Below are 25488 nucleotides of genomic sequence, written 5' to 3' on the forward strand. Positions count from 1 at the left end.
AACGGTAGCTCTAGAAGGGACCACCCGAATGCTAGAGTCCAATGAAGCACTCTCATGTGTAACCGAGCTGTGGGTAAGGGGGTGATCATGGCCACCATGGGCCCCAATGCCCACAAGACAAATTCTGCTGGGGGAAACTGGGCTTGAAGAATGCACAAGACATGATGTTTGAGGGACTGAAGTCTGTCGGGGTGTCAAAAAGACCCTGGTCTGATTGGTATCCAATCGAGCTCCAATGAAATCCAGAACTTGAACCGGCTTTAACATGGACTTGTACAGATTTATGGTGATGCCCAGATGGTGGGCCACCTGGATAAGGGAATCCTTTACTTGGCAAAGTCGATGCCTGGAGGGGACGGAAAGGAGTCAATCATCCAGGTAGGGGAAGACCTGGAATCCCTGCAGCCACAGGTGAGCTGCTACTACTGCCATGACTTTGGTGAACACCCTGGGGGCTATGTTGAGACCAAGGGGCAGTGCTCTGAAATGGTAATGATTGGCACTCAGCTGGAAGCGGAGGAACCTCCGAGAGTGCCTGTCCATTTTGATGTGATAGTATGTATCCTGAAAGTCCACCGAGCACATCCTGTTGTTTTTCTGCAGAAGGGGCAGAATAAATTGGAGGGTGACCAGCTGGAATTTTGTCTTGGCAACCGACAGATTTAAGGTTGAAAGATCCAGAATGGCTCTTAAGTCCCCTGTCTTCTTTGGCACTAAAAAGAACCTGGAATAGATGCCTAATCCAGACTGGTCGGAGGGGGGGGGGGGCTGGATGACTCCTTTTTCCAGCAGCTTGGAAATTTCCTGTGCTGCTGCCTCCCTTTGCATGGGTGGAACGTCCACGAGGTGTTTGTGTGGGACTGGCCTTTGAATGAAGGAGACTGAGTATGCTCTGCAAATGAATTGCAACACCCAGTGATCATCTGTAATTGACTCCTAGGCTGTTGGATGTAGCGAAAATCAACCCCCGACTGCCTCCATAGACGAGCAGCTGGGCAATCCTTCAGGGCTGCTGTGCAGGCCTTTCCAGGAACAAATCCCGAGACCCTTGGTTCCTTGGACCCCTTCTGCCACGATGGCAGCATCTGTCGAATCCCCCTCTGCCTCTGGGGGAGGACGAGTCCTGAGCCTCCTGGGAATAACCCTGAAACTTCTGGAACCACACCTTCTTTGCCCCTCACCGATTCCTGGAAAAGGATCATTGAGGGGTTGAGAAGTGGATTCCGATGGCAGAGTCTTCCCATCCTTCTCACTCTGGGCCAGTGTGTCAAGTACCATCTTTCCAAAGAGAGTGGAACCATCATATGGGGCATTTGTAAAAGACACCTTGAAGGGCTCCGAGAGGGTACAAAGTCAGAGCCAGGCGTGATGTCTGATGGCAAAGCCTGCTCAGGCAGCTCAAGCAGCACTCTCAGTAGCGTGAGACAGAAGCCGCATAGAGGTATTGGCAATGGAGGTGAGGGTGGCCATTTAAGAGGAGAAAAGCTTCCTATCCTCTGCCGATATGGACCCTGGGGTAGACTCGGCGACCTCCTTCACTAGGTCTCACTGAAACCTAATGACGTGTGCCATGTAGTTCAGCATATGTACAGAGAACGTTGCTGAAGAGCAGCTCCACTTCCAAATGGCTTCCTCAGCCTATCCCGGTGTTTGCGCTTCTCTCCGTCCCCGGTCCTCTTGGCAGGAAGCCGAGTCCCAGAGGCCGGGGTGAAAGGGGGACCAGAAGCGGCAGAAGAGGAAGCTTGGGTTTCCGTGGTAAGAGTTGTAAGGAGGCCCTTAAGTATAAGTTTATGCCTCCTGCCCATCAATGTGCAGGGACTGAACCCCGCGCAGATCGAACAGGAGGAATCGAGGTGTGGAACCACTAAGCACACAACACACAAAGTGGGAGCATCCACAGGAGAAAGCTTATGGCCACACTCTTTGCACTTCCTAAATTCTGGCTTGGGTGTCTATGACATAGCAGAGAGAGACAGACCCACCAGCAGGAACACACACACACACACACACACACACACACACACACACACACACACACACACACACACACACACACACACACACACACACACACACAAACACACACACACACACACACACACACACACACACACACACCCTAAGAGATACAGAGAAACGGGAATAGGAAGGTGATTTATTTATTTTTTACTATAGATCAACGCCTGAGCGGGTAAAAGGGTAGGGGGAAAGAAAAGAGAGAAAAGGTGAAAGATAGTTAGAAAATCTAACTCACCCAAAAAAAGAGCCTGGAGCAGCAGACCACTATGCTTGTAACGAGCGTGGCAAACGAGATCTGAAGGGAGGATGGAGACAGGAGCCTTATGGGTAGGGGAGGAGCTTGGAGCTCGGATTCGATGCTGGAGAAATGCAGCAGAGTCGGATCTGTCCCGAACCCGTGTCCCACAGGTTGAAGAGCAAATAAAAATAACTTCAGATCAAATAATAATGATGACAACACTCAAAGATATGCCACACTACAACTTAATGGTATCAAATGCAACAACTTCACCTAGCCACTATACTTCACGGTGTGCCAAGGCTTCGGTCCTCCTCCTGTCTTCAAAACTGAGCTCCATTCAGCTTAGCATGCAACTGTCTAAGAAGGCTGGTGCTGTGCACCTCAACCAAAGCAGACAAAGGTTAACTCTCCTCTGTGATACAATCTAACCAAGCATACACTCAGAATAACTAGATAACTGCTAGTTTGGCAATCATTATATGACGTGACACAGTAATGGAAAATCTCCAGAACACTACAAAACTTTCAGATCATTTATAATGACAAAACACCAGATTCCTAACATCAAGTACTGCTTACCATTCATCCTTTAGCCACTGTTTATCCATTCTCTCTTGCCAACCTTCAGGAGGTGCTTCAAGCCAGGCATTGAAATATCGAACAATTCCATGGTGCTCCAGTTTAGCTAATGCCTTTACTTCTCGCATTACCTTTTCTCGAGCCAGGTCCCTGCAAAGATGTGAAAAATATGTTTACTGTAGTCTCATTTAAGAAAAGTAGAATGGAAATATATGTATGAGTGCAAGAAAAGACCAAAAAGGAAATGACCAGTTTCAATATATGTGAAAGTTAATCATAGTGAAAAACATACTAACAAAAAAGGTAAAACCAAAGATTAAGAATGGTAAACAAAATCACTCAACTCTGTGTTTTAATTTTTCATGCAACACTGCAATAACAATATTCAAAAATAATTACAATTTCTGGTGTAGTCTACATCACCTTACCCCATTCTAAAACCAAACTCTCAAGTGTACTCTTTCTGTGGAAAGACAATGGGAGAAAAACTCTGTCAATAGCTTCTGACTGAAACAGACTCAAATCATCACATTTTTCTTAGCAATCACCGGACTTCAGAAACCCCACAAAGTTCTCAACAGTATCACTTCACCAAAGCTGTAAACACAAGCCACTACACCTCAAACCCAGAGTGGCATTGACATGTCTTTACATTTTCATTCTTACCAACAAAACACCAGATTCCTAACATTAAGTACCCACTGCTTCCTCAGCTCCTCTATCCTGTACTTTCTAGTCCTTAAAAGAAAGCTCTCATCTCCATTAGCAGGTTAACTATGCAGGTGCCACTTGGCAGCACTTGTTTGAGTAAGGCAGTAGGGTTAAGCAACCAGCGTATAATGACAGTGCGTTTAAGACTCTAAAGCCCTGGTATAGAACTGCATCTTTAAAGTTTAAATGTCTGCTGCTGGAATGCTAACTTCCATTTAACAAGAACAGTTTCTATGAGCTTTTCTATTTTTTATTTGGCTACAGATGGCAGTCATGTTTCTTGAGACTTTGAATTCCAGCTCTGCTCATTTTCAGAGAAGGACAATTACCTATTTTTCAGTGCTATTATTCTAGCTGCAGGGTGAAGAACATTTCTGTGGTTTAAAACCATAATTTTAAAGCATGGTGAATATCCTGAAAAAATACCGAAAATCAAAATCTTTTTGAGATGTGCCATAATTAAATAATGTATGAGCATCCCATGGTAGGTTTCACAGCAAACAAATTTAGATGAGTGGATCTGCACTGTTCCATCAGTGGGGGAAAAAAAAAGAATACGAATATAAAAATACCCCTACCTCCACAAAAACAAAATCTGAAGGAGGCCCAAAAAGCATAAACAATTGTGACTATCAGTCAGAAAGGGAGAGAGTGAGAAAGCGTGTGTGTACATATGCAAGATGACAGGATAAAGATGTGTGTATTGCTGTAAGAAAGTCTTTCTATACTGTGCCGGTCATAAAGAGATTGCGTCTAGATCTAGGGATGTCACTGTCCCCTTTACTCGGCCCTCATTAAGCTGAGTCATTGAATATAATGCACCTTTTGGCATATATCTTCACAGGTACATGCAACAATTGGAACACCCACAGAGATACCTTACTGAAAGGATACAAGGTCTAAACAACATGTCCTAATGGACCAACTCAAAGCCCTGTCACTAAACTCAGTATCCTACAGACTAAAAGGTGACCTGTGTCTGGCATACAAGGCATTCTCTGACCCATTACTGAGGGATTTACTGCATATCAGCAAGTCAAATGACATCAGAAATGCTCATTCTATGGATCTAAACCTCTTGTGCAACATCAACATAATGAAATATTCCTATTCCTCCAAACCAAACCGGATACCACTGCTGTGGAACAGACTTCTCATCCATAAAACAAAGTTCATCCCTGTCCATTTTCAAGCGCAACTTAGATAGATGAATGGGAAACAGAAAATTTACCCCAGGACTGCCCCCTGTACTACTAATGGACAGAGGCAGCTCTTAAATGCTTTATCCCATGCACAGGTCCCCTAAAATTATCTAATGTATGAGCTCAGTTACTCTTACTAGGGGTTATATATATAATTATTTACGATGGGATGGGTAAGGCCAGTCTATAAACAAATTGGATAGGTTACTTTGAGCACAAAAAGGGAAACTGGCTAGGTTTAAAATGGCCTGCAAGAGCAGCTACACTAGTATTAGTGAGCCATACAAACATGACACTGTAGCACAAAGTATAAGTCTAAAAGGTGGCAACAATGAAAGCGCAATCTCTGAAACACAAAATTTAAATTGGCAAATAGATACTGAAAGACCACTATGATATGCAGGCAGGAGATAAGAAAACAAATCAAAACTAGAGCCTTTTAAAAACCTGCCACTGTTGCAATCAAAATACAGGAAATTGCATAAATGTGAGTAACCACAGTGTTAGTAAATCTTGAAGATGGCCAACAACAAGTGGACCACCTGGGCAGAATTCAAACAGTATCTCATAACTATTAAATGGAAAAAAGTGCCAGAAAGTGGGTTCAGGGGAATCTGTCTTGTAGTACATCCCTAGAAACAATGCTGTACTCCTAAAATGGACATGCAAAGTACAATGTTTCTTAAAGTCTTGCTTCCACAACCATGTGGCAAGTAGCACATATGTTTTCTATAGAAACATTCCTGAAATAAACATTAGAAACTGCAAGCTCCATCATTTTGGTGTGTCCTATCGATTTATCCTGGTTGCTGGCCTGTTAGCTTTTGGTTAAAAAAAAAATCAAACTGAAAATCCATTTGAAAAGTTCAGCTTGACAACTGCAAAACCATCCACAACTGAGTAAAAGAGTAAACAGGGCATGTGCCCTCCATTATTCTGAGAATCTGAAAAACAAATGAAAGTGAACAGATTAGTACAGTGAGAGGTCAGAAACCACTTAAGGGACAAACAGGAGATCTCTTCTAAGACGTACATCCCCACAGCTCCTATGAACAATATAACTGGGCTCCTTACGCATAACAAGCTCAAACTTGGAAGTTTACCAAGCAGAGAAAAGTGGGCCTTGGAAAAAAATGTATTTTACAAAATAAAAGATATTGAAGTACTTAACACATTAGCTGATCTTCAAGTTTCTTTCTACAGCAGTTGGACCATTTCAGTGGATCCACCTTCTGTATTCTCTTGTAGGTTTTCTTTAAAATTTCAAGATCCTGTACATGGGCTGCCCACAGACAACTGTTTATACTGGCGTCCCTTCACAAAGAGCAGGGAATGTGTATGCCCCCAAGAACCAAAGACACATTTAAATGCTCGTTTGTTCTGGATTTCCTCCTATAATGGAACACTGGAAAGTTCATCAGTGTTTAATGTTTAAAAAGCAATGACATTCTAAGTGCATCAATAATGACCACAACACAAGTTTAGATGACATATCACACGTTCTTTTTTTCCCTCCGAGTCTAGTATGACTTATTTGTTAACTGGGCAAGTCCTCTTCAGACCCTTTTCAATTCAGCCTCCACCAGAACTATAAGGGAAAGTACTGGGGCACACACAGATACTGGAAAAACATACAATCTCCACACAGACACTGACCAGAGATCAGGACTGAACCCTGGATGTCATGTGGAGATATTAGTGCTGAGCTACTGTGTTTAGCCCCCCCCCCCCCCCCCAGCAAAGCCAAGACCATGATTGTGAGGGTTATGTCAAAGTGTGAATAATTTCAAACATTGATTCAGTGGCTTTCATTAATGCAAACATTACCAAGGGCAGAAAACAGCCAGGGGCTTGCATATAATCTCAGAAAGGTGCTTGAAATACAAAATCTGAAAGATTGGAAAGCTTAAGACTGATTCTGCTTTGATGTCTACCACTGAACTAGTGGTCTCACACACTTCTGTCAAGTCATTAAACACTAGTAAGAGATCACCTGTGTGTTTACTTGTGAATGGACAGGAGACATTCCTCTCAACCTCTGAGAAATGGAAATCATAGCGCTGGCCTTTAAAAATCATAGCAGAAGGTCTGAAAGAGGTCCACTTTATCATTTTTCAGAACAGAAGGTCTTCATATACTAACAACCATATAGTTAATGACAAGGGATCATTGCACTAATTTAACAGCACAAGTATCTTAAAACAGTCTAACCTTGTGAACAAGACCAGTAAATCTAGGAGGAACAAGGCTAAATATGAGGAATAAAGTTAGAGCATTATGACTAAAATCAAAACAGTTAAAGAGAGATGTAGTGAGGCACAGATCTCAGCACCACACTCAGAAGCAGCAGCCGTTTCATCCCTTTACTTCCACAAGGAGGTTGACACTCCACAAATGTGCATGGAGAGGGACGGAATCCTTTGGTTCCTCAATTACACCAGTAAATAGGCTGATCCATGGGAGACTACAGTCACCCACAACTTAAGAAAAACTGTGTAAACATAGGTCTCACAGAACCCATAAAGGGGTACAAAATAAAAAGTTAAATCTCACACTAACTATATCAGTACAGTACCAACTAACAGATGGACTCTTAGCATCCTACACTAAACATTGCAAAACACATACTCTTCTTTAATACAACTAACCTGGGAAGAAGGTTCACAATAACACAGGGCAAAGACAACTACTAAAAATGATGTTGCACACTTATTTTTCTTTGTTTGTGAACTCTATTCATTGAAAATGGAAAAAGTACAGTTGTGTAAGTTGCACTTACACAACAGTACATGCTTGAATTACTCACTACTGCAGTAGCCTTTAGACTGAATATATGGGTTGTGTCTTGCCCAAGACACAACAACCAACCAGCTTCCAAAAGTTCTAGCTCCTTCCCACACCTTCAATCTGACTGCCGACTGGCTGGCCCTGTGGAAGGAAAATAAGCAGATAGAGTGAAAATTCTTCAGGACTTTCTTGGCCAAAAGTTAAGAATGAGTGCACTCATTCTGAACCATTAAAACATGTAATAAATAATTTTATATCCTAACAAGAAGTTTTTTAGGCAAAGTTCAAATGACAAATTCACCACCATAACAGGTACAAGCAAGCAAAATCTGAGGGTAATGCTACTCAATGCTAGAAGTCTAAACTTCAAAATGCACTCACTTGAGGCACTCCTTAAAATGGAGAACATTGACATCTGTGCAGTGACAGAGACATGGTTCAAGGCTCCAGAGAGCACCCCTGCATTACCAGGCTATAATTCATGCCACACCTTTCGGCCACCTAACCTGGACTAAAACACTAAAGGCAGAGGCGTGTCCATATTCATTAAGGATATCCACACCTCCAGGCTAGCTGCTCAGCATAATGCATCCGAGATTATCCAAGTGCAACTAACTCTCGGCAAGACCGCAATCTAAATTGTAGCTTGCTACAGATCCCCCCACCATGCCCCAGGATTCTCACTCCTCATTTCTTGATACACTGGAAAATATTAGGGTACAACCTAACACCCTAATAATGGGTGAGTTCAACTACCCCACCATTAACTGGGAAAACTACTCGTACCAACTCTTGTGCTCAACGTTTTCTGGAATTTATAAATTCCAACGCCGTGGATCAACTTATCCACACTCCCACCAGGGGCAGCAATATCCCAGACCTGGTCATTGCCAACATGGGCAACAGGTGTGCCACACCAAAGGTCAATTCCTTGTTGGTCAGATCCGACTGCAAGCTAATCACCCTAGACATCCACATCCCACCCTCACCCCCCATTAGGGAAACCACCATAAAAAATTTCTCCAAAGCCAACATTGCGCTTCTTAAGACAGAAATGGCAAACTTCACGACACCCATGCTGATGGACAATAGAGGTACGACTGCTGAATCCTATACAAATGCACTTTATAAGCACTTCCATGAGTGCATGGATCGTGCAATCCTTAACAGAACCATGATGCTATCCGCCAAAAAAAGGAAGCCGATCTGGTGGTCCCCTGCCATAAACAAACTCTACAACAGAAGAAAGAAACTGTTGAAAAAAGAGTAAAATACCATGACTGGAGGAACTCCCTGGTCAGCCTCACTAAGAAGCTGAGATCCCTCATAAAATCCTCCAAAGCTAGTTAAGAAAACAAATTCTCCACCGATTCTAAAGACGACCACAAAGCATTCTATAGCTATGTCAAGAATCTCAATGGCAACACTCAGATCTGCTCTGAGTTACAGCACAATGGCACTAAATATACAGAACCAACTGATATTGCCAACATCCTGGCAGATAGGTTCAGTGCTAACTTTACCCCTCTCTCACCTCCTAAAGGGCCCATCTCTATACCGGAAGAATACAAAGTTCCTGTAATCACGATTGCACAGGTAAAAAACACACACTCCAAAGCCAAGAACACAGCATCCATGGGACCTGACAACATCCCAGGCTGAGTTCTACACAAACTACAGAACGAACTGGCACCACACCTAAGTACCATGTTGAGTCACAGCTTCACCTCAGGCTTAGGCGCACTGCAATGGTTATCCCAAAAGGGGGAGCCACCATGGACCCAAGGAACTACCGCCCCATTAGCCTGATGAGTCTGGTCTGCAAGGCTATGGAACGTATCATCATGGAACTTATAAACAATGACATTGGTAATCTCCAAACTCTGGACCCTACCCAGTTCGGGTTTGTAAAAGGCAGATTATGTCTCCTAAACCTGATAGACTTCTTTGAAGCGGTCACCAAAGCCGCCGATTAGGGTAAGGTGGTTCACACAGCCTATCTAGATCTCGCCAAGGCTTTCAACACCATCCCCCACTCTGGAATTATAGATAAACTCACTAAACTAGGTATAAATCCCTATGTCACAAGATGGGTTGCCAACTGGCTCACTGACAGAAACCAGACTGTAAAAGTAGCAGACTCTAAATCCAACTTCAGACCAGTGACAAGTTGGAGTACCACAGAGTTCAGTCCTGGGTGCTCTCCTGTTTGGTATCTACTTCTCTGAAGTACAGGCTAACATAGAAGGTCTTTGGCTAACAAAGTTCACAAATGACTGCAAACTAGGAGCCATAATCAATACTCCTAACGATGTGGACATCCTACAAAAGGGCCTCCCTGAGACAGATGCCTAGTGTCAAAGCCATGGCCTCAAGCTCAATGTCAAAAAGTGCATTGTCATCCCTTTTGGTAAAAACTCTACCCATGAGCTACCACATAGGTGGTAGTCTACTTAACACCGAAAGTGTGATAAGAGACCTTGGGACACAGGTGGACAGTAGTCTCTCCTTTGATAATCACATTGCCACAGTAGTCAGGAAATCCTTCTACGTGGCACACCTCATCACAAAAGGTTTCTCATCCAGGAAAAAAGAGGTCATTGTTCCCCTCTACTCATCACTCATTAGACCCATTATAGAGTACAACGCCTCTTTTGGTATGTACCTCACAAGACATCTACAACAACTGGAAAGGCCGCAGAAATACCTCACAAAGAGGATTACCGGCCTCAAACAGATGCCCTACGCAGACAGTCTCAAACAATTCCAGCTTTACTTCGTCGCATATCGTCTACTCAGAGGCGATCTCTGCCTAACATGCAAAGCTATGTCAAACCCAGAGTTGTTGGACATGCTCCACTTAAAGAAATCCCAATCCCTCCGAGCTATATGCTCTAGGGACCTAAACCTTGTCACCACAATAAACAGAACAGGCTGGAGGGATAGATTCCTGTCCCAGAGACTTCCCATACTCTGGAACAAACTGCCTATCTATATCAAACAAAGCTCCTCATTAGCAGTCATCAAGAAAAATCTTGATGATTGGATAGGAAATAGGAATTCACCTCAAGAATCACTTCTGTGGCTCTGCTTGACAGGGACACGGGAAAATAATTTTCTTGGGTGGCAAAAGCCAGGGTACTGTTTGACTAGGCTTATATAGGCCCTAGGGCCAATAGCCCAGTACCTACCAAGAACAAAAACCGAAGGGTGGAGTGTTGGTGCGGCTACAGCAGCAGTGAGGAATTCCAACATCTGTTGTTATGGGTAAGTGCAACTTGCACAACTGCACGAAGTTCCTCATTCTCACTGCTGCAGTAGCCTTTAGTCTATATGGGTTGATTATGATTTGATTACTAAAGCCTATCCAACTTGAGAAGAGGAGGGATACGGATCAAGGAGACCCTAGAAAATGGTCCTAGCAAATCTTGTCCCAGATCTAACAAATGTATCCAGTTTGTAATGTCTTGTAAAGATATGTAGATAGGATCATGCTGAAGCCTCTAGAATATTTCTACAGTCCATCCCTTTCCATTATATCATCAAAGAAGAGAAGGCACTAATAGAATGAGCCATTATACTGCCTGGAACTGATTTACCATGGTGAAAATAACAAAAGACAACAGCTGAGGACAACCATCTAGAAATAGTCTGTTTTGATATTGGCTATCCTTTCTTTGTCCTAACACAAGAAACATATAGCTGGTCAAGATTTTCTGATGGACTTTGTTCGGTCAAGACAGTAACCGAGCTGCGTATGCACACCCAGAGTATATAGACTCCCTTCCCCCTGGCTCTTTGGACCTGGATACAACCCTGGGAGACTAATGGTTTGATTCAAAGTAAACTCTGAAACAATGCTGTGCATGAATGATGGATTTGTTCTTAATGAAACCTTATCTCTAGGGAAAGCCAGATATGGTTCACCCACCATGAGAGCTTGCAACTTAGATATTCTTCTTGCTGATGTCAGAACACAGAGAAGACCAGTTTTCCATGTAATGACACTATGTCTGCTTAATGAACAGGTTTAAATGGAGAGATGTTTAACGTTTTTCAGCACAAAGTTAAAATCCTAAGAATGAGCAACCTGTTTATGAGAATGTCTCGGATAAAACTCCCTTAAGAAACTGTTTCATTAAAAACAAATAAAAAGATGGAAGGTCCTCTGATGCATAATCCCTGACAGGACCATGACTATTGGCTTGGCACCAACTAAAAAAAAAAATGTTTTCCACTTGCCAATACAAGATCTTCTAGTAGCAGGTTTGCTTGCTTCCTTTAGAACCTGTCCTCCGGAAAGAGGTGTTTAAAAAAGTCATCATCCAAGGCAGTTAGTTGAAAATGTTTGAAACCGGAGTGTTATCAATCTCCCACTGTCTTGTGTGAGTGGGCTCAGTTTGTGAGGAAGCTTGTGGTAATTGCTCCTGGCCAATTCCATAACAAGCAACAAACTAGTGAAAGGAAATCCAGTTGTCTCAAGCAGAACTCTATTTAAATGTAAAAAAGTTTATTTTACAACTTAAAATGCTTTTCGTCACCCCACATAAGGTAACTTCCTCAGAAATAAAAAACTGAAACAAAGTAACAGTTTTTAAACTAACCCACCCGTACTAGTCATCACATGACAAGATAAGTCAATCATCACAATAATCCATTTAAACATGTGATCAATCATTAAACAGTGTTTAAACAATATATCGCACAAAGACAACCTGATAAAATCTTATTAATAATTCAGTACATACGAGTTAAAAACTAATTCTAAGTAAAAATCTGAGTATTACAATACGTTTAAATTGTGACACACAAATTTTTTTTTTGCCAGACATTAGAGGTGGCCCTATTGGTTTATTACTTGAGGAACATGAGTTAGAATGGCAACTGGTTCTAAATGCTTCCTCATATCCAGGTTTAAACGAAAAATTGCAATATTTATTGCTTGTTAAAGTTAAGAAGTTTAAGTAGGTGAAAAATTTTGTGTATCACAATTGATATTACTTTATCTATTTTTCATGGGCCTTGTCCAGATTTTTGATGTTTCCAGTTTGAGAGGTATGGTCTTCTGACTGCTGATTTCCCTCCTTTGGGTTGACTAATCAGAAGGTATGAAAGGGAACCAGAGCTTTGTGAAGCTGACTAGCTGTTGTCTCCTAGACAGGATACAACCTATACAGCAAAAGACTACTGCAACAATGAGAATGATTATCAAAATTTGTAGGGACATTTTGAACTCTGGAACATTCACAAACAGGGTCATAGGTAAGTACTAGGCAATCTGCCCATGGGCATTTATAAGCCTAGCCACAAAGTGATGGCTTTCGCCTCCCCATTAGATTAGTAACCTGGGCCTCTGTCAACAGGGCTCCTGAAGTGATCCCAGGGTAGAACTTATGATTACCCATCCACTCATCAAGATTTCTCTTGAAGAGGGTCAGAGAGGAGCTCTGTCGAATATGGATTGGGATTCTATTCCAGTGTGAGGGGAGTCGCTGGGACAGGAATCTATCCCTCCAGCATGTCCTGTTTATTGTTGTACATAGGTTCAAGTTGCTAGAACGAGTGGTTCTGAGGGATCTCATTTTTTTGAGGTGAAGCATGTCCATTAGTTCAGGGTCTGACATGGCCCTATAGGTCAGGCACAGGTCACCTCTGAGCAGACGGTAAGCGACTGAGAAGAGCTGGAGCTTTTTTAGTCGTGCTTCATAGGGTAATTGTTTAAGGCCCTTAATCCTCTTAGTGAGGTACTTCTTTGGTCTTTCTAGTTGTTGCAGGTGTCTAGTGAAGTACATCCCAAATGGGGCATTGTACTCTATTATGGGCCTAATGAATGAGGAGTAAAGGGGAACAATCACCTCCTTGGATCTGGATGAGAAACACTTTGTGATCAAGTGTGCCACATAGAAGGATTTCCTGACCGTTTTGGCTATGTGGTTATCAAAGGAGAGCATGCTATCTACTTGGGTACCAGGTCCCTAATTACTTCTTCTGTACTTAGTGGACTCCCATCTATGTGGTAGTTTGTAGGTACTTTGTTTTTCCCAAATGGGATTACTATGCATTTTTTGGCATTTAGCTTGAGGCCGTGACTTTGGCACCATGTGTTTCTCTCTGTGAGACCCTTTTGCACAATGTCTGTGTCAGCTGGAGAGTCAATTATTGCACCCAATTTACAGTCATCTGTGAACTTGGTTAGCCACAGCCCCTCCGCCTTTGCCTGTACTTCGGAGAAATATATGCCGAACAGGAGGGGTCCCAGGACTGAGCCCTGTGGGACTCCGCTTGTGACTGGTTTAGAGTCAGACATGGCGCCTGCCACTCTTACCGTATGGGTTCTGTCTGAAAGCCAATTGGCAACCCATCTCGTGACATGGGGGGGGGGGGGGGTTTGATATTTAAGCTGGTGAGTTTGCCTGTGATTCCTGAGTGTGGGATGGTGTCGAACGCCTTAGCGAGGTCCAGATATGCTGTGTGGACCACCTTCCCTTCAACTATGGCCTTGGTGACTGTTTCGAAGAAGTCGACCAAGTTCAGCAGGCAAGATCTGCCTTTAACAAAGCCGAACTGGATGGGGTCTAGTGTCTGGAGGTTCCCAATGTCCCTGTTAATGAGCTCCATGATAATGCGTTCCATGGCTTTGCAGACCAAGCTAGTCAAGCTTATAGGGCGATAGTTCCCAGGGTTAGTTGTGGCACCACCTTTGTGGAGTGGTACGACTGTTGCTGTACGCCATTCTTTGGGTACATAGCCTGTAGAGAGGCTGAGTTTGAATAGTGATTTGAGATGGGGGGGTTAGTTCATTTTGAAGCTCGTGTAAAACACAGCCTGGGATAGCATCTGGTCCCATTGATGCTGTGTTTTTGGCCTTTACAAGGGCTGCCTTTACTTGTGTGTTTGAGATATCTGGAGTGCCACATTCTTCTGGGATGGGTGCTAGCCCCTTTGGTGGAGGGGGGGGGGTGAAGTTTGCACTGAACTTGTCAGCCAGGATGTTGGCAATGTCGGTTGGTTCAGTGTATTTATGGCCATTATGCACTAGCTCGGAGCATATCTGAGAGTTTGCCCCTAGACTCTTGACATAGTTAAAGAGGACCTTGTGGTTATCCTTAGAGTCATTGGCTATTTTTCTTTCGAAGTTGGCCTTGGATGATTTAATGAGGGTGCACAGTTTTTTTACTGATGTTAATCAGAGATGCCTTCTTAGTTTGGGATTTTGTTCTATCTTGCAGGAGTTTCCTCCTTCTGTTGTAAAGTTTATTTATGGCCGGGGTCCACCAGACTGGCTTCCTCCTTTTTGAGGAGTTGGTCTTGGTTTTACTTGGGATGGCTCGGTCCATGCATTCTTGAAGGTGTTCATAGAAGGCACTTGTAAAGGATTCTGCCGATGGGTCATCATTTTCCATTTGATTGGGAGCTTTGAAACTTCAAACTTCAAATCTCGGAGTGTGAAGTTGGCTTTAGAGAAGTTTTTTACCTTGATTTCCTTGACTGGGGGGGGGGTGTGGATGTCCAGTGTGATTAGTTTGTGATCTGATCTTACCAATGACGAGTTTACCTCAGGTGTGGAACATAGGTTCCCCATGTTGGTGATGACCAGGTCCAGTATGCTGTCACCTCTTGTGGGAGTGGTGACCAGCTGTTCAAGGGCGTTTGAGTTTATAAACTCAAGGAAGCATTGGGCTAGGGCGTTTGAGCTTGAGTAGTTTTCCCAGTCAATGTTTGGATAGTTGAAGTCACCCAGTAGCATGGTGTTGGGTAGAATCTTCATACTTTCTAATGTTCTCAGGAATGCTGCGTGAGGGTCCTGAGACAAGATTGGAGATCTGTAGCAAGCTATAAATTGAACAGTTAATTTACCCGCTGTCAATTGCACTTGGATGGTCTCAGATTCTGCGTGCTGTGCTACTAACCTGGAGGTGTGGGTGTTCTTGATGAATATGGACACACCCCCTCCTTTTGTGTTCCGGTCTTGGTTTTGGGACCTAAAGGTATGGTAGGACTTATAGCCTGGTAGTGCTGGGGTGCTCTCTGGAGCCTTGACCCAGGTTTCTGTCACTGTACATATATCGATTTCTTCCATACTAAGGAGAGCCTTGAGTGCGTGCATTTTGAGGTATAGACTTCTGGCGTTGAGCAGCATTACCCTCAGTTTTTGTTTATTATTGTTGTTTATGGAGGCGGGTTTGACTTTTGAGCCTTGCCTAAAAAAGGCAGTATTGGGGCGGCAAGAGTCTTGGCCAGTATTCAAAAGCCCAGGGGCGACAGGTGAAAGCCATCTCTAGCGAAGCAACATGGTTTGTCAAGCATGTCAGCCCAGGTTGACAAGTACTGGATCCTCTTTGAATGACACCAGTAGTTTAACCAACTGTTGAAACTGATAATTTTTTCTTCGAATGCTGGCATCATTTTGAGTGAGGGCAGGATGCTACTCAGAGTCAGAGTCACACCAGCCTGGGCTACATGGTCAGAGAGCTCCTCCATGTCTCTTTTCATGTAGTCCAGGGAGGTACGTCTCAGGTCATTTACACCAACATGTACAATGACAGAGTCGTATTTGTACTTGTTGTGGAGTGACCAGAGTGCATGTGTTATGTGGCGGAATCTGGCACCCGACAGGCAGCTTACGGTAACCTTCTCCTTGTTCGGTCTAGTGAGTGGGACGTCTGTGTGCCTGACGATAGAATCACCGATTACTAGTGTGTCTGGTGTGTTATTTAGCCTTAGGGGCTGTTTTTGCTTGGTACACTAACATTGTGACGTATGTGTTACCTGATTTCGGTTGTGGGATGGGGGTTGCTTGGGTGTATGCTTAGGAGGTCTGTTGTTTAGGCAGGTTCTTATTTAGAGCCTCCGAGTATATTTTTGCGTGTTTCTGAGAGTTGTTTTCTGGTGCAGCTATGGCTGGTCTATGTGAGTCTGGTAATGTGGTGCTAGTGTTGCCCTTCTCCTTGTGACTGGCTGATCCAGTCATGGGTTGAGAGAGCTTAGCCTCCAGTTTGGCTGTGTAGCTGCATCACTCACATTTGTTTGCGTTGGTTGGGAGGAGGAGGGGGTTTGCCATGTACATGAGGCAATTGTAACATTGCCTCAGGATGCCCAGATTCACCAGCTGGACCGGAGAGCACACCTGAAGCTGTCCCTTGAACATGCCTGAATAGATGGTTGGGACTGTATTGCTGACTGGATGAGTAAAGAGCCTTATACTTCCTGAGTATAGGGCTGAAGTGCACGCTGTAAGCCAGTGCTAGTTTTAGTAAGTGCCAGTCTTAAATTGCCTTATTTCTAGTGCTGGGTTGAAGTGTTTCAAGTTTCAAGGGAAAAACTGAAGTGCAGACTTCGTGGTGCCTGGAATAGTTTAACTGCAGCTAAACAGCGCTGTGCGATGCGCAAACCCGAGCTAAGCAGTTTTTATACCAGGGAGATTAAAAAGGATAGCAATTAGCCCAAAATGTCCAATGAGCTACAAGTTGCTGGGTTGGGACCACTCCTACAGGGACAGATAGGCTGCTCAGAGTTCCCTCTCTCACAGTGAGCAAGGAAGCCACCTAATTATCCAAGTATGATATGGACAACACAGGAACCTTTACCACAGTCCTGGATTCAGCAAAGCCTGAAAACTGGACTAGACTAGTTCAGAAAGGCGGGAAAACAAGGAATTTTTTTTGTTTTTGAGAAAGGCAAGTCAAGAAATGAGCTCCAAGAGAGCAAGAGGCGCCCTTTATTGTCACTAGAAAAATTAAGTAAAACCCCTTCCCCCTCATAGACCCATGGGAAAATGGTTCTATAATCCACAAAGAAAGCATAATGCTGATGAGTGGGGGTCAACAGGTTAAGTCTGATTTGGAGGATGAGAGGGAATCCTCTGAAAATGAGGAAGGCTTTCCTACTGCCATCCCTAACTCTCCTGAACAATTTTTAGAGCTCATTTGTCTGAAACAAACTGAAGTAGCGTTGCCACCCCTCCGTTTTTTTTCCGGAGTGCCCGGAAATCAGTAGGGCACTCCGGTTCTCCGGTTCTTGTACTCGGAGTCCGGAAATAGCGACGTCAGGCTCGTCAGCGCGTATTAAAAAAAAAAAAAAAAAAAAACATTCCCGTCTTGGACTCTCGTTGATTGGCTGCTTGCTGCAGACGAGGCTCGTGCAGCAAGCAGCCAATCAACACGTAGAGTTAGTAGTCAAAGCCCTGCAAAGCCCGCGAAAATTTAAGAATATAAAGCGGCGCTTCCATCAGCTTAAGTTTTTACCTTTTACTTTTGTAGTACAAAGGGTGCTGCTTAAGATCTGAAATTCTTGCTTGGAGCCTTGGACATCGTCTTCAGTGGATTGCCTGCCGCCTGGAAGCCCTGCCTGGAAGCCCTGCCTGCCTGGAAGCCCTGCCTGCTGCCTGGAAGCCCTGCCTGCTGCCTGGAAGCCCTGCCTGGAAGCCCTGCTGCCTGGAAGGATTGCCTTAGCCCTGCTGCTTGCCTTGCTTGCTGTAGGAGAAGTGCTGTGGACTGGGTGGTGGTGTGTTCCCCTGCTTGCTGGCCCTTTAGCTGCCTGTTCTCTTCTGCTGCTGAGAGCTTGTTTTAGTAGCCCTGCTGCTGATTTTTCTGGAGGTAAGTGGATTTTTTTTTAATGGATTAATTCTTTGGAATTAAGGTAGATTTTCAAAGATTAGTGTGACAAGGGGAATGAAATATTGCCAGCACAGCTACTATTAGAACAAAGGATTACCGAAGAACAACATGAATATATGAAGGTTGAGTTTCCCATCTTAGCCACCATTGTGGGAATACCCAAAGTTCACAAGGATCACCTGAACCCCCCATTTAGACCCATCATTTCTGGGAGTAAGGCCAAGACTTTCCCTATTGGCGTCTTTATAGACACTACTTTAAAATTTGTCTATGATAAGGTTAGCCATTTGGTTAAAGACTCATGGGAGTTTTTACGTAACTTCCCTATTCATACAGCTGAGGACAATTTAACATTCAGTTCAGTCGATGTTATTGACTTATTCAGTTGTATACCAATAGAGGAAGGACTGGAGGCCTTTTCCAGGAGTTTAAGGAAACACACCAGTTTCAGTTGGGATAAAATTTCCCTCCTGGTGGATCTAATGAGTATTGTTTTAGAATATAACTTTATTTATTACGAAGGAGAAATATTTAAACAGATCAGCGGTGTGGCTATGGGCGCTGCATGCGCTCCAATCTTTGCAAACCTAGTCATGTTAGACTGGGAAGAGAATAACATTTTTAATAGCCCCTACTATGACAAAGTAGTGTATTACTCCCGTTTTCTAGACGATATTTACATTCTTTGGAAGGGTGACATTAATACATTTGAGAGTTTTATTAATACCCTAAACTCTAGTAGTGACTTTTTGAACTTTACCTCCTCATACAACAACACGGGTGTACCATACTTAGATACTTTAGTTTCTAAGGACATCAACGGATTTAAATCTACTATTTTTAGGAAGGAGACGTTTTCAAATTCTTATTTAGCTTTCAACAGTTGTCACCCATACAAATTAAAAAGGAACATCTTTAAAGGCCAATGCATAAGGGCCATGAGAATGACTTCCAAACCTGCAGACATGGTAAATGAACTGAATGTTATCACTGAATTATTTATTGAAAGGGGTTATGACAAAGTAATGCTGAATGACACCAAAACATATGTCTTGGGACAATGGGAGCATAAATACCATTGTTGGGGACAGCGAACAATTTGACAGTAGATGGAGTAGAAACTGATGATATGGTCCATTCTGTTTTGAACAATACAGATCCTCCTGACAAAACTCCATTGAACTGTAGGCGACCTTATTGTAATTCTCTTATTATTGAATACGGTCCATTTAGTCGGATGATCAAAAATATAGTGGTTAATAACTGGTACATCTTGACATCAGCACAGGATATATCTGATAAGGTAGGGACCCAACCACAATTTGTATTTAAAATGGGTAAAAACTTGAAACATATTATGGAAAGGAAACCGTTACCATCTACCCCTTATGGAATTAGTACATCCAAATGTGGAACATGCCATCAATGCTTTTACATTTTTGAGCCTAATACTATTTGTCTTAACAACATATGTCACACTAGGTTACATTTAATTAAGGGAAACTGTAGGTCTACCATGCTGGTATATATAGCAATATGTATGGCATGTCAATTTTTCTACATCGGAAAAACAGAGAGACAGCTTAGACAAAGAATTTACTCTCATTTGTACTCCATAAGGAAGAAGGACACTAAAAATGCCCTATTTAGACATATATCTAAACATGGTAGTGAGCATAGTTTTAAGTTTGGGATTTTGGAATTAGTTAAAAACAACCCTAGAGGTGGTAACATTAAGAACCACCTACTTTATAGAGAACTATGGTGGCAAGTATATACAGATGCCACTACAGTGCCTGGTTTAAACGACTACATTTCAATTAAACCTTTACTTTTAATGAATTGATTGTACCATTGTAGTGTTTACATTTATATTTGAATTTTATCAGAGTAGTATTATTCATTGATTAGCATTTTTTACATATTACACTTATTTTTATCTTACTTAAGAACATGCATTATGATGTTTTAAGAAAAATTTTTTTTTTAACAATGTAATTATTAGTAATTAGTCAGTTTCTGGCGCCTTTTTTTGTATATAAACTGTTGATTCTATTTAGTTTGTGTTCTGATGAAGCTTGCCTGTTGCAAGTGAAAGCGCTAAACCTGTTTTATTAAAAGAAGTTTGGATCTTCGCTACTATTTGGAATTCTTTCATTTATTGCCTGGTGATAACTGAAATAGTTTGCTGAGAGCGGAGGCAGTGAGCGTGTTGTGTTAAGCTGCCACTTTTATTTCTATTTTGTTACCCACAGCTCGCATTTGTTCTGTAGCACAGCTACTAGTGAATTTTTTAAATATTAAATTTATATTAATTCACTAGCTGTGCTGGCACTATCTCATTCATTGATGGTGACAAGATGTGTGTAACTATCTAGATGTTCAACATGTGGTGATTAACTAGAACAGTTTCTAATCTGGTTTTATTTGGACTTGGTTGCAGTGAATGTATAATGACTTCATGATTTGTATAAGATGCTTGGACTGTAGATCTGTCTTTCTAGTCTGTCATCACCGTGATGTTTACCTTGACCTGTGTGTCTTTCTAGGGTGTACAGTCTTCGTAGTATAGTGAGGCTTAAATGTAGCTTTTTTGTCTAGTTTGTCATCACAACTGTTTACCTTTTATCTGTGTTTTCTAGGGTATACCGTCTATACCAAAGCTTAGCTCATTTGATGTTACAGTGAATATATGATTACATGATTTGTATAAGATGCTTGGACTGTAGAACTGTCTTTTCTAGTCTATCATCACCGTGATGTTTACCTTGACCTGTGTTTCTTCCTAGGGTGTCTTTCTAGGGTGTACAGTCTTCGTAGTATAGTGAGGCTTAAATGTAGCTTTTTTGTCTAGTTTGTCATCACAACTGTTTACCTTTTATCTGTGTTTTCTAGGGTATACCGTCTATACCAAAGCTTAGCTCATTTGATGTTACAGTGAATATATGATTACATGATTTGTATAGGATGCTTGGACTGTAGAACTGTTTTTTCTAGTCTATCATCACCGTGATGTTTACCTTGACCTGTGTTTCTTCCTAGGGTGTACAGTCTTCGTAGTATAGTGAGGCTTAAATGTAGCTTTTTTGTCTAGTTTGTCATCACAACTCAAGGGGTGTGGCTATTAAAATGAATGGGTGTGGCTTGATTGTGCATGGGGCGGGGCTTGTTTGTCAGGAAATGGCACAGTAGAAAGGTGGCAACCCTAAACTGAAGCCAAAAAGAAAAGGTCAGAACCAGGCTCTGAGGCAAGTTTAAAGTGGCAGGGTGGGGTGGGGGTGGGGATACTGCAATATTTTTTCTGTATTATTGGCTTGTCCCCCTTTTTGGAAAGCTCCCTCTGTTTTCAGTGAACTTTTTTTTAAATTCCTTCTTCCTCCACCGAATGCTTCTCCCTGTCACCCTGCATTTTGTGCTTGCCACCAGTTCCACATCTGAAGACCGTTAGTACTTCTCCCTGTCAGCCTCTACCAATCATTTGCTTGCTGGACTGCACCCCGTGGGAATACCTGGGGAAACTACTGCACGAAAAAAGTACCTTTCTATGAATTAACATAGCCAGTTCCATTCAGACCGTTAGTACTTCTCCCTGTCGGTCTCTACCAATCATTTGCTTGCTGGACTGCACTCTGTGGGAATATCAGGGGAAAAGTAGCCCTCTGTGAATTAACATAGGTGTGTTAACTAACTGTGCTATTTTCTTGTTGTTTTACCTTAGTGACTTGCACACTCGCAAACCATCCAAGGAGTGCTCTTTTCCCTCCTGCTTCTCAGCTAAGTTATATTCATTTTTCCCCTATCGGCCACTAGATGGCAGCATTTCATAAGATTTCATTATTATACAGAGCCCGGTAGTTCCCCCATGCCATTACACTCAGTGAGTCTTCAATTTTCTTTTAGGCAGTGTATTAGACTTTTTAAATTGCAACTACTATCAATACAAATCTGCATTGTAGCTAAAAGCACTGTTCCTCTGTTTAAAACACAGCAGTACAAGTCTTAACGGTCTCCCACAAAATAAAACACTGCAGTATGTCTTCAGTGTTCACCAGCCTGCTTGCCTGTAAAATTACTTCTCGCTTTCCCCACCTATTCTAATTGCTTCCTGTGATAGGATCATACTTACTTATCTGTCCTTATTTGTTTAAGCCAAATGACATTTTTTCTACTGTTCAATTACCTCCAATACACAGGCCAGTGCTGCTTTGTTCTTACACATTACTTGGTTCCCGCCCTACCTATCACATCCAACCCTCCTTCCCTTCCTCCTATCCCAGTCAGAAATATGTAGGGGTCAGCGTGATCTGGTGCCATTTTTAAATTCCTTTTTCCTCTACTGAATGCTTGTCCCTGTCCCCCTGTGTTGTGTACTGCCGGTAAGTGTCATAACTACTTTTTTTATCAACAGTTCTGTGACGAATACTGTTTTACTTACTGTTATTACTGTTGCTTTATTCCTGCCACTTTGTTGTCAATGCTCTTGTAAACTGAGGATACCATGCATCTTTGCAACGCTACTTTAATAATAAAACAGTAATGCATTATGAGAACTGTTCCACTCTTTTTCACTGTATGATGTCTATATTCAGTGTTGCCCATTTCACAATATTGTTGTAAGCTAGCCTAAGCAATTTCAATGCTTTATACCCTTCTACAGTTCCTTCACTTATCTGTAGCTGGTCTAAATGTCTTGTATTTTATGCATTGCTAATTATTATTTGTATCAGAACCTGCTTTCCCAATAGTACTGCTATATGGAAGAACAAGTGAAACTGTATCTTTACTGTTGGATAAAGTCGCCTCGTCCACGGCCGCATACCTGTATGTACTGAACAGGTCTTACTGCTTGTTGTAATCTAGCTCTCTACTCTCCCTCTATTTCAAATCTAAGTCTCTTTTTTACTCCATCTACTGACTGTGCTACTGTCCTGATTTCTAACTCTCCCTTTATCCCTAATCTACTCTTCTTTCTCCCTCTGCTGACAGCTACTGCATGGATTTTGCCTTTGCATCACAGTCCCCCTTAGGTCTCTGCCCATTCAATTATCTGTTGGCAACAGCTTCTCACACACATTACAACCTTATGCACAATATTATTTATACCTATACCCTCGCCGTTCCCTTAATTGTGGGTGTGTTCCATCGTGCTCCATGACTTTTACATGCCCTCTTACTGCCTCCTACCCTTTGGTACCTGTAGCATTATTTATAATTTCCCGTTTTGTTTCATTTTTTTTTTTTTTTTACAACCAGTTCCACATCTGAAAACCATTAGTACTTCTCCCTATCGGCCTCTATCAACCATTTGCTTGCTAGACTGCATCCTGTGGGAATACCTGGGGAAATTACTCCATGGGAAAAGTGCCCATCTGTGAATTAACACAGGTGATTGCCTACTGTGTTAACTCACTGTGCTATTTTCCTGTGTGGCTTGCACACTCAAAGACCATCCAGGGAGCATTCTTTTCCCCTCCTGCTTCTCAGCTAAGTTGGATTCATTATTTCCTCTGTTGGCCACTAGATGACAGCATTTCATAAGATTTAATTATTATACAGAGCCCAGTAGTTCCCCCGTGCCATTACACTCCGGGCATCTTGCAATTTTTTTTAGACAGTCTATTACACTTTTCACAACTACTGCCAGTACAAATCTCCAATGTGCCTAAAAACAGTGTCCCTCTGTTTAAAACACAGCAGTACAAGTCTTACCATCTCCCACTAAGTCTTTACAGTGCTCACCAACCTGTGTGCCTGTAAAATTATCTCTTGCTTTCCCCACCTATTCTCCTTGCTTCCTACGATAGGCTCATACTGACTTATCTGTCCTTATTTGTTTAAGGCAGCTGACAGTCTTTCTACTGTCCACTTACCTCTGACACACGGGACAACCACCTCCTTTTGCCCTCGCTCTGCTTGGGCTCACTCCACTCCCCTAACTCCATTCCAACCCAACCCCACTTTCATTACATTTATGCAATCCACACCACAACCCTTCCTTTCCCTCTACCTGATCAGCCACTATAATCAATTAACACCTGTTCTCTGCTGATACCACTCCCACCACACTCTCCTACCCTCTAGTCACATTACTTACCTGTTCCCTCCCTATACCATCCCTCCCTACCACTATCTTTTACTCTTTTCTTTAGTTAACTCCACTTTCTCCTTATTACTCCACACTAGTGCACAATACCCTTTATCCACTGCACTTCCCTCTCTTTTACATCCTCTACTCATCTCCCAACATGTGGGCCCTCCATCGCTCTCTGCCACCTTTCTCTTCTTCCTCTCACTAACAACCTCTAACCATACACCACTCATCAACTGCCCTCACCTACTCTCCCTTATTCTCTTATCATCCACACCATCTCCCACCTACATCTAATCTCTCCATCTCTCTTTCCCATCTCACCTTCTGACCTCTTCAAAAATAATTCTCCAATTTCATCTCTCTCCATTAGTCTGAAACCAAGCTATCCTACTACTATGAACCTACTAGCATATCTCCTCACTTTCTTTGATACACTTCTCTTGGATGGGGACATCCACCCCAACCCAGGGCCCCCTGCCTCTACCCTGCAGAAAATCACAATTCAAACTTCTCCCCCTCACCTACCCCATTCACACCAACATTCTGTCACACAAATCACTAAAAATGTTCTCTTTAAATATTCAAAGTATTGTAAATAAAACAACAGAACTTCACTCATACATCCTAACCCTATCAGAAACCTAACTTAAACCTCACATCCTTAACACAGAAATCTTACCTCCTGGTTACAAAATCTTTTGCTCAGAGCAAACAAGCGGGGTAGGGTATTGCTATCCTCTACTCCGAACTTAACCTGTCCTCACTCTCCATCTCTGTTCCTTGCTTTAAACCTGCAGAAATTCTTATCGTAAACTATCACTTTAACCGTCCCCAAAGATATGCCACAGGTTACATTCCCCCGGGTGATAATATTTCCATCCTAGAGGACCTTCTATCTTGGCTCATTCAATATGTCTCTTATAAAATCATTATACTCGGGAATGTTAACTTAGACTGGTCTAAACTGTACTCATCACCTACCCACACAGTCTTAACCTTCATGGATTTCACCAACTAACATCAACCCCTACTAGATCTAACAAAAACTCTATATCTGGATTTATCCTTGAATGGATCCTTACCTCAGCTCCTAACCATTATCATAACCCTGGCATACTTCCTAAGTCTTTAAGTGACCACTCCCAACCTTTATTCCTAGATTCACCCAAAGATCATACACAGAGTATGTCGAAACTTAACCCACTTTAACCCAGATACATTTAACTCCAAACTATCTAGAAT

General features: G+C 42.5%; 1 protein-coding gene across 1 annotated transcript in view; it reads right to left on the bottom strand.

The window, feature by feature from the left end:
- EIF2AK3 (eukaryotic translation initiation factor 2 alpha kinase 3) overlaps positions 1-25488 on the bottom strand; it is a 928830-nt gene that overhangs the window by 235679 nt on the left and 667663 nt on the right. Inside the window, exon 12 of the mRNA XM_044079283.1 lies at positions 2840-2989. Within this exon, the coding sequence (XP_043935218.1) occupies positions 2840-2989 (150 nt within the window). The remainder of the gene's footprint in view (positions 1-2839; positions 2990-25488) is intronic.

The sequence above is a fragment of the Protopterus annectens genome, chromosome 8.part0 (genome assembly GCF_019279795.1).
Source record: "Protopterus annectens isolate FY-2018-M chromosome 8.part0, PAN1.0, whole genome shotgun sequence".
In the NCBI taxonomy this organism is placed as follows: domain Eukaryota; kingdom Metazoa; phylum Chordata; order Ceratodontiformes; family Protopteridae; genus Protopterus; species Protopterus annectens.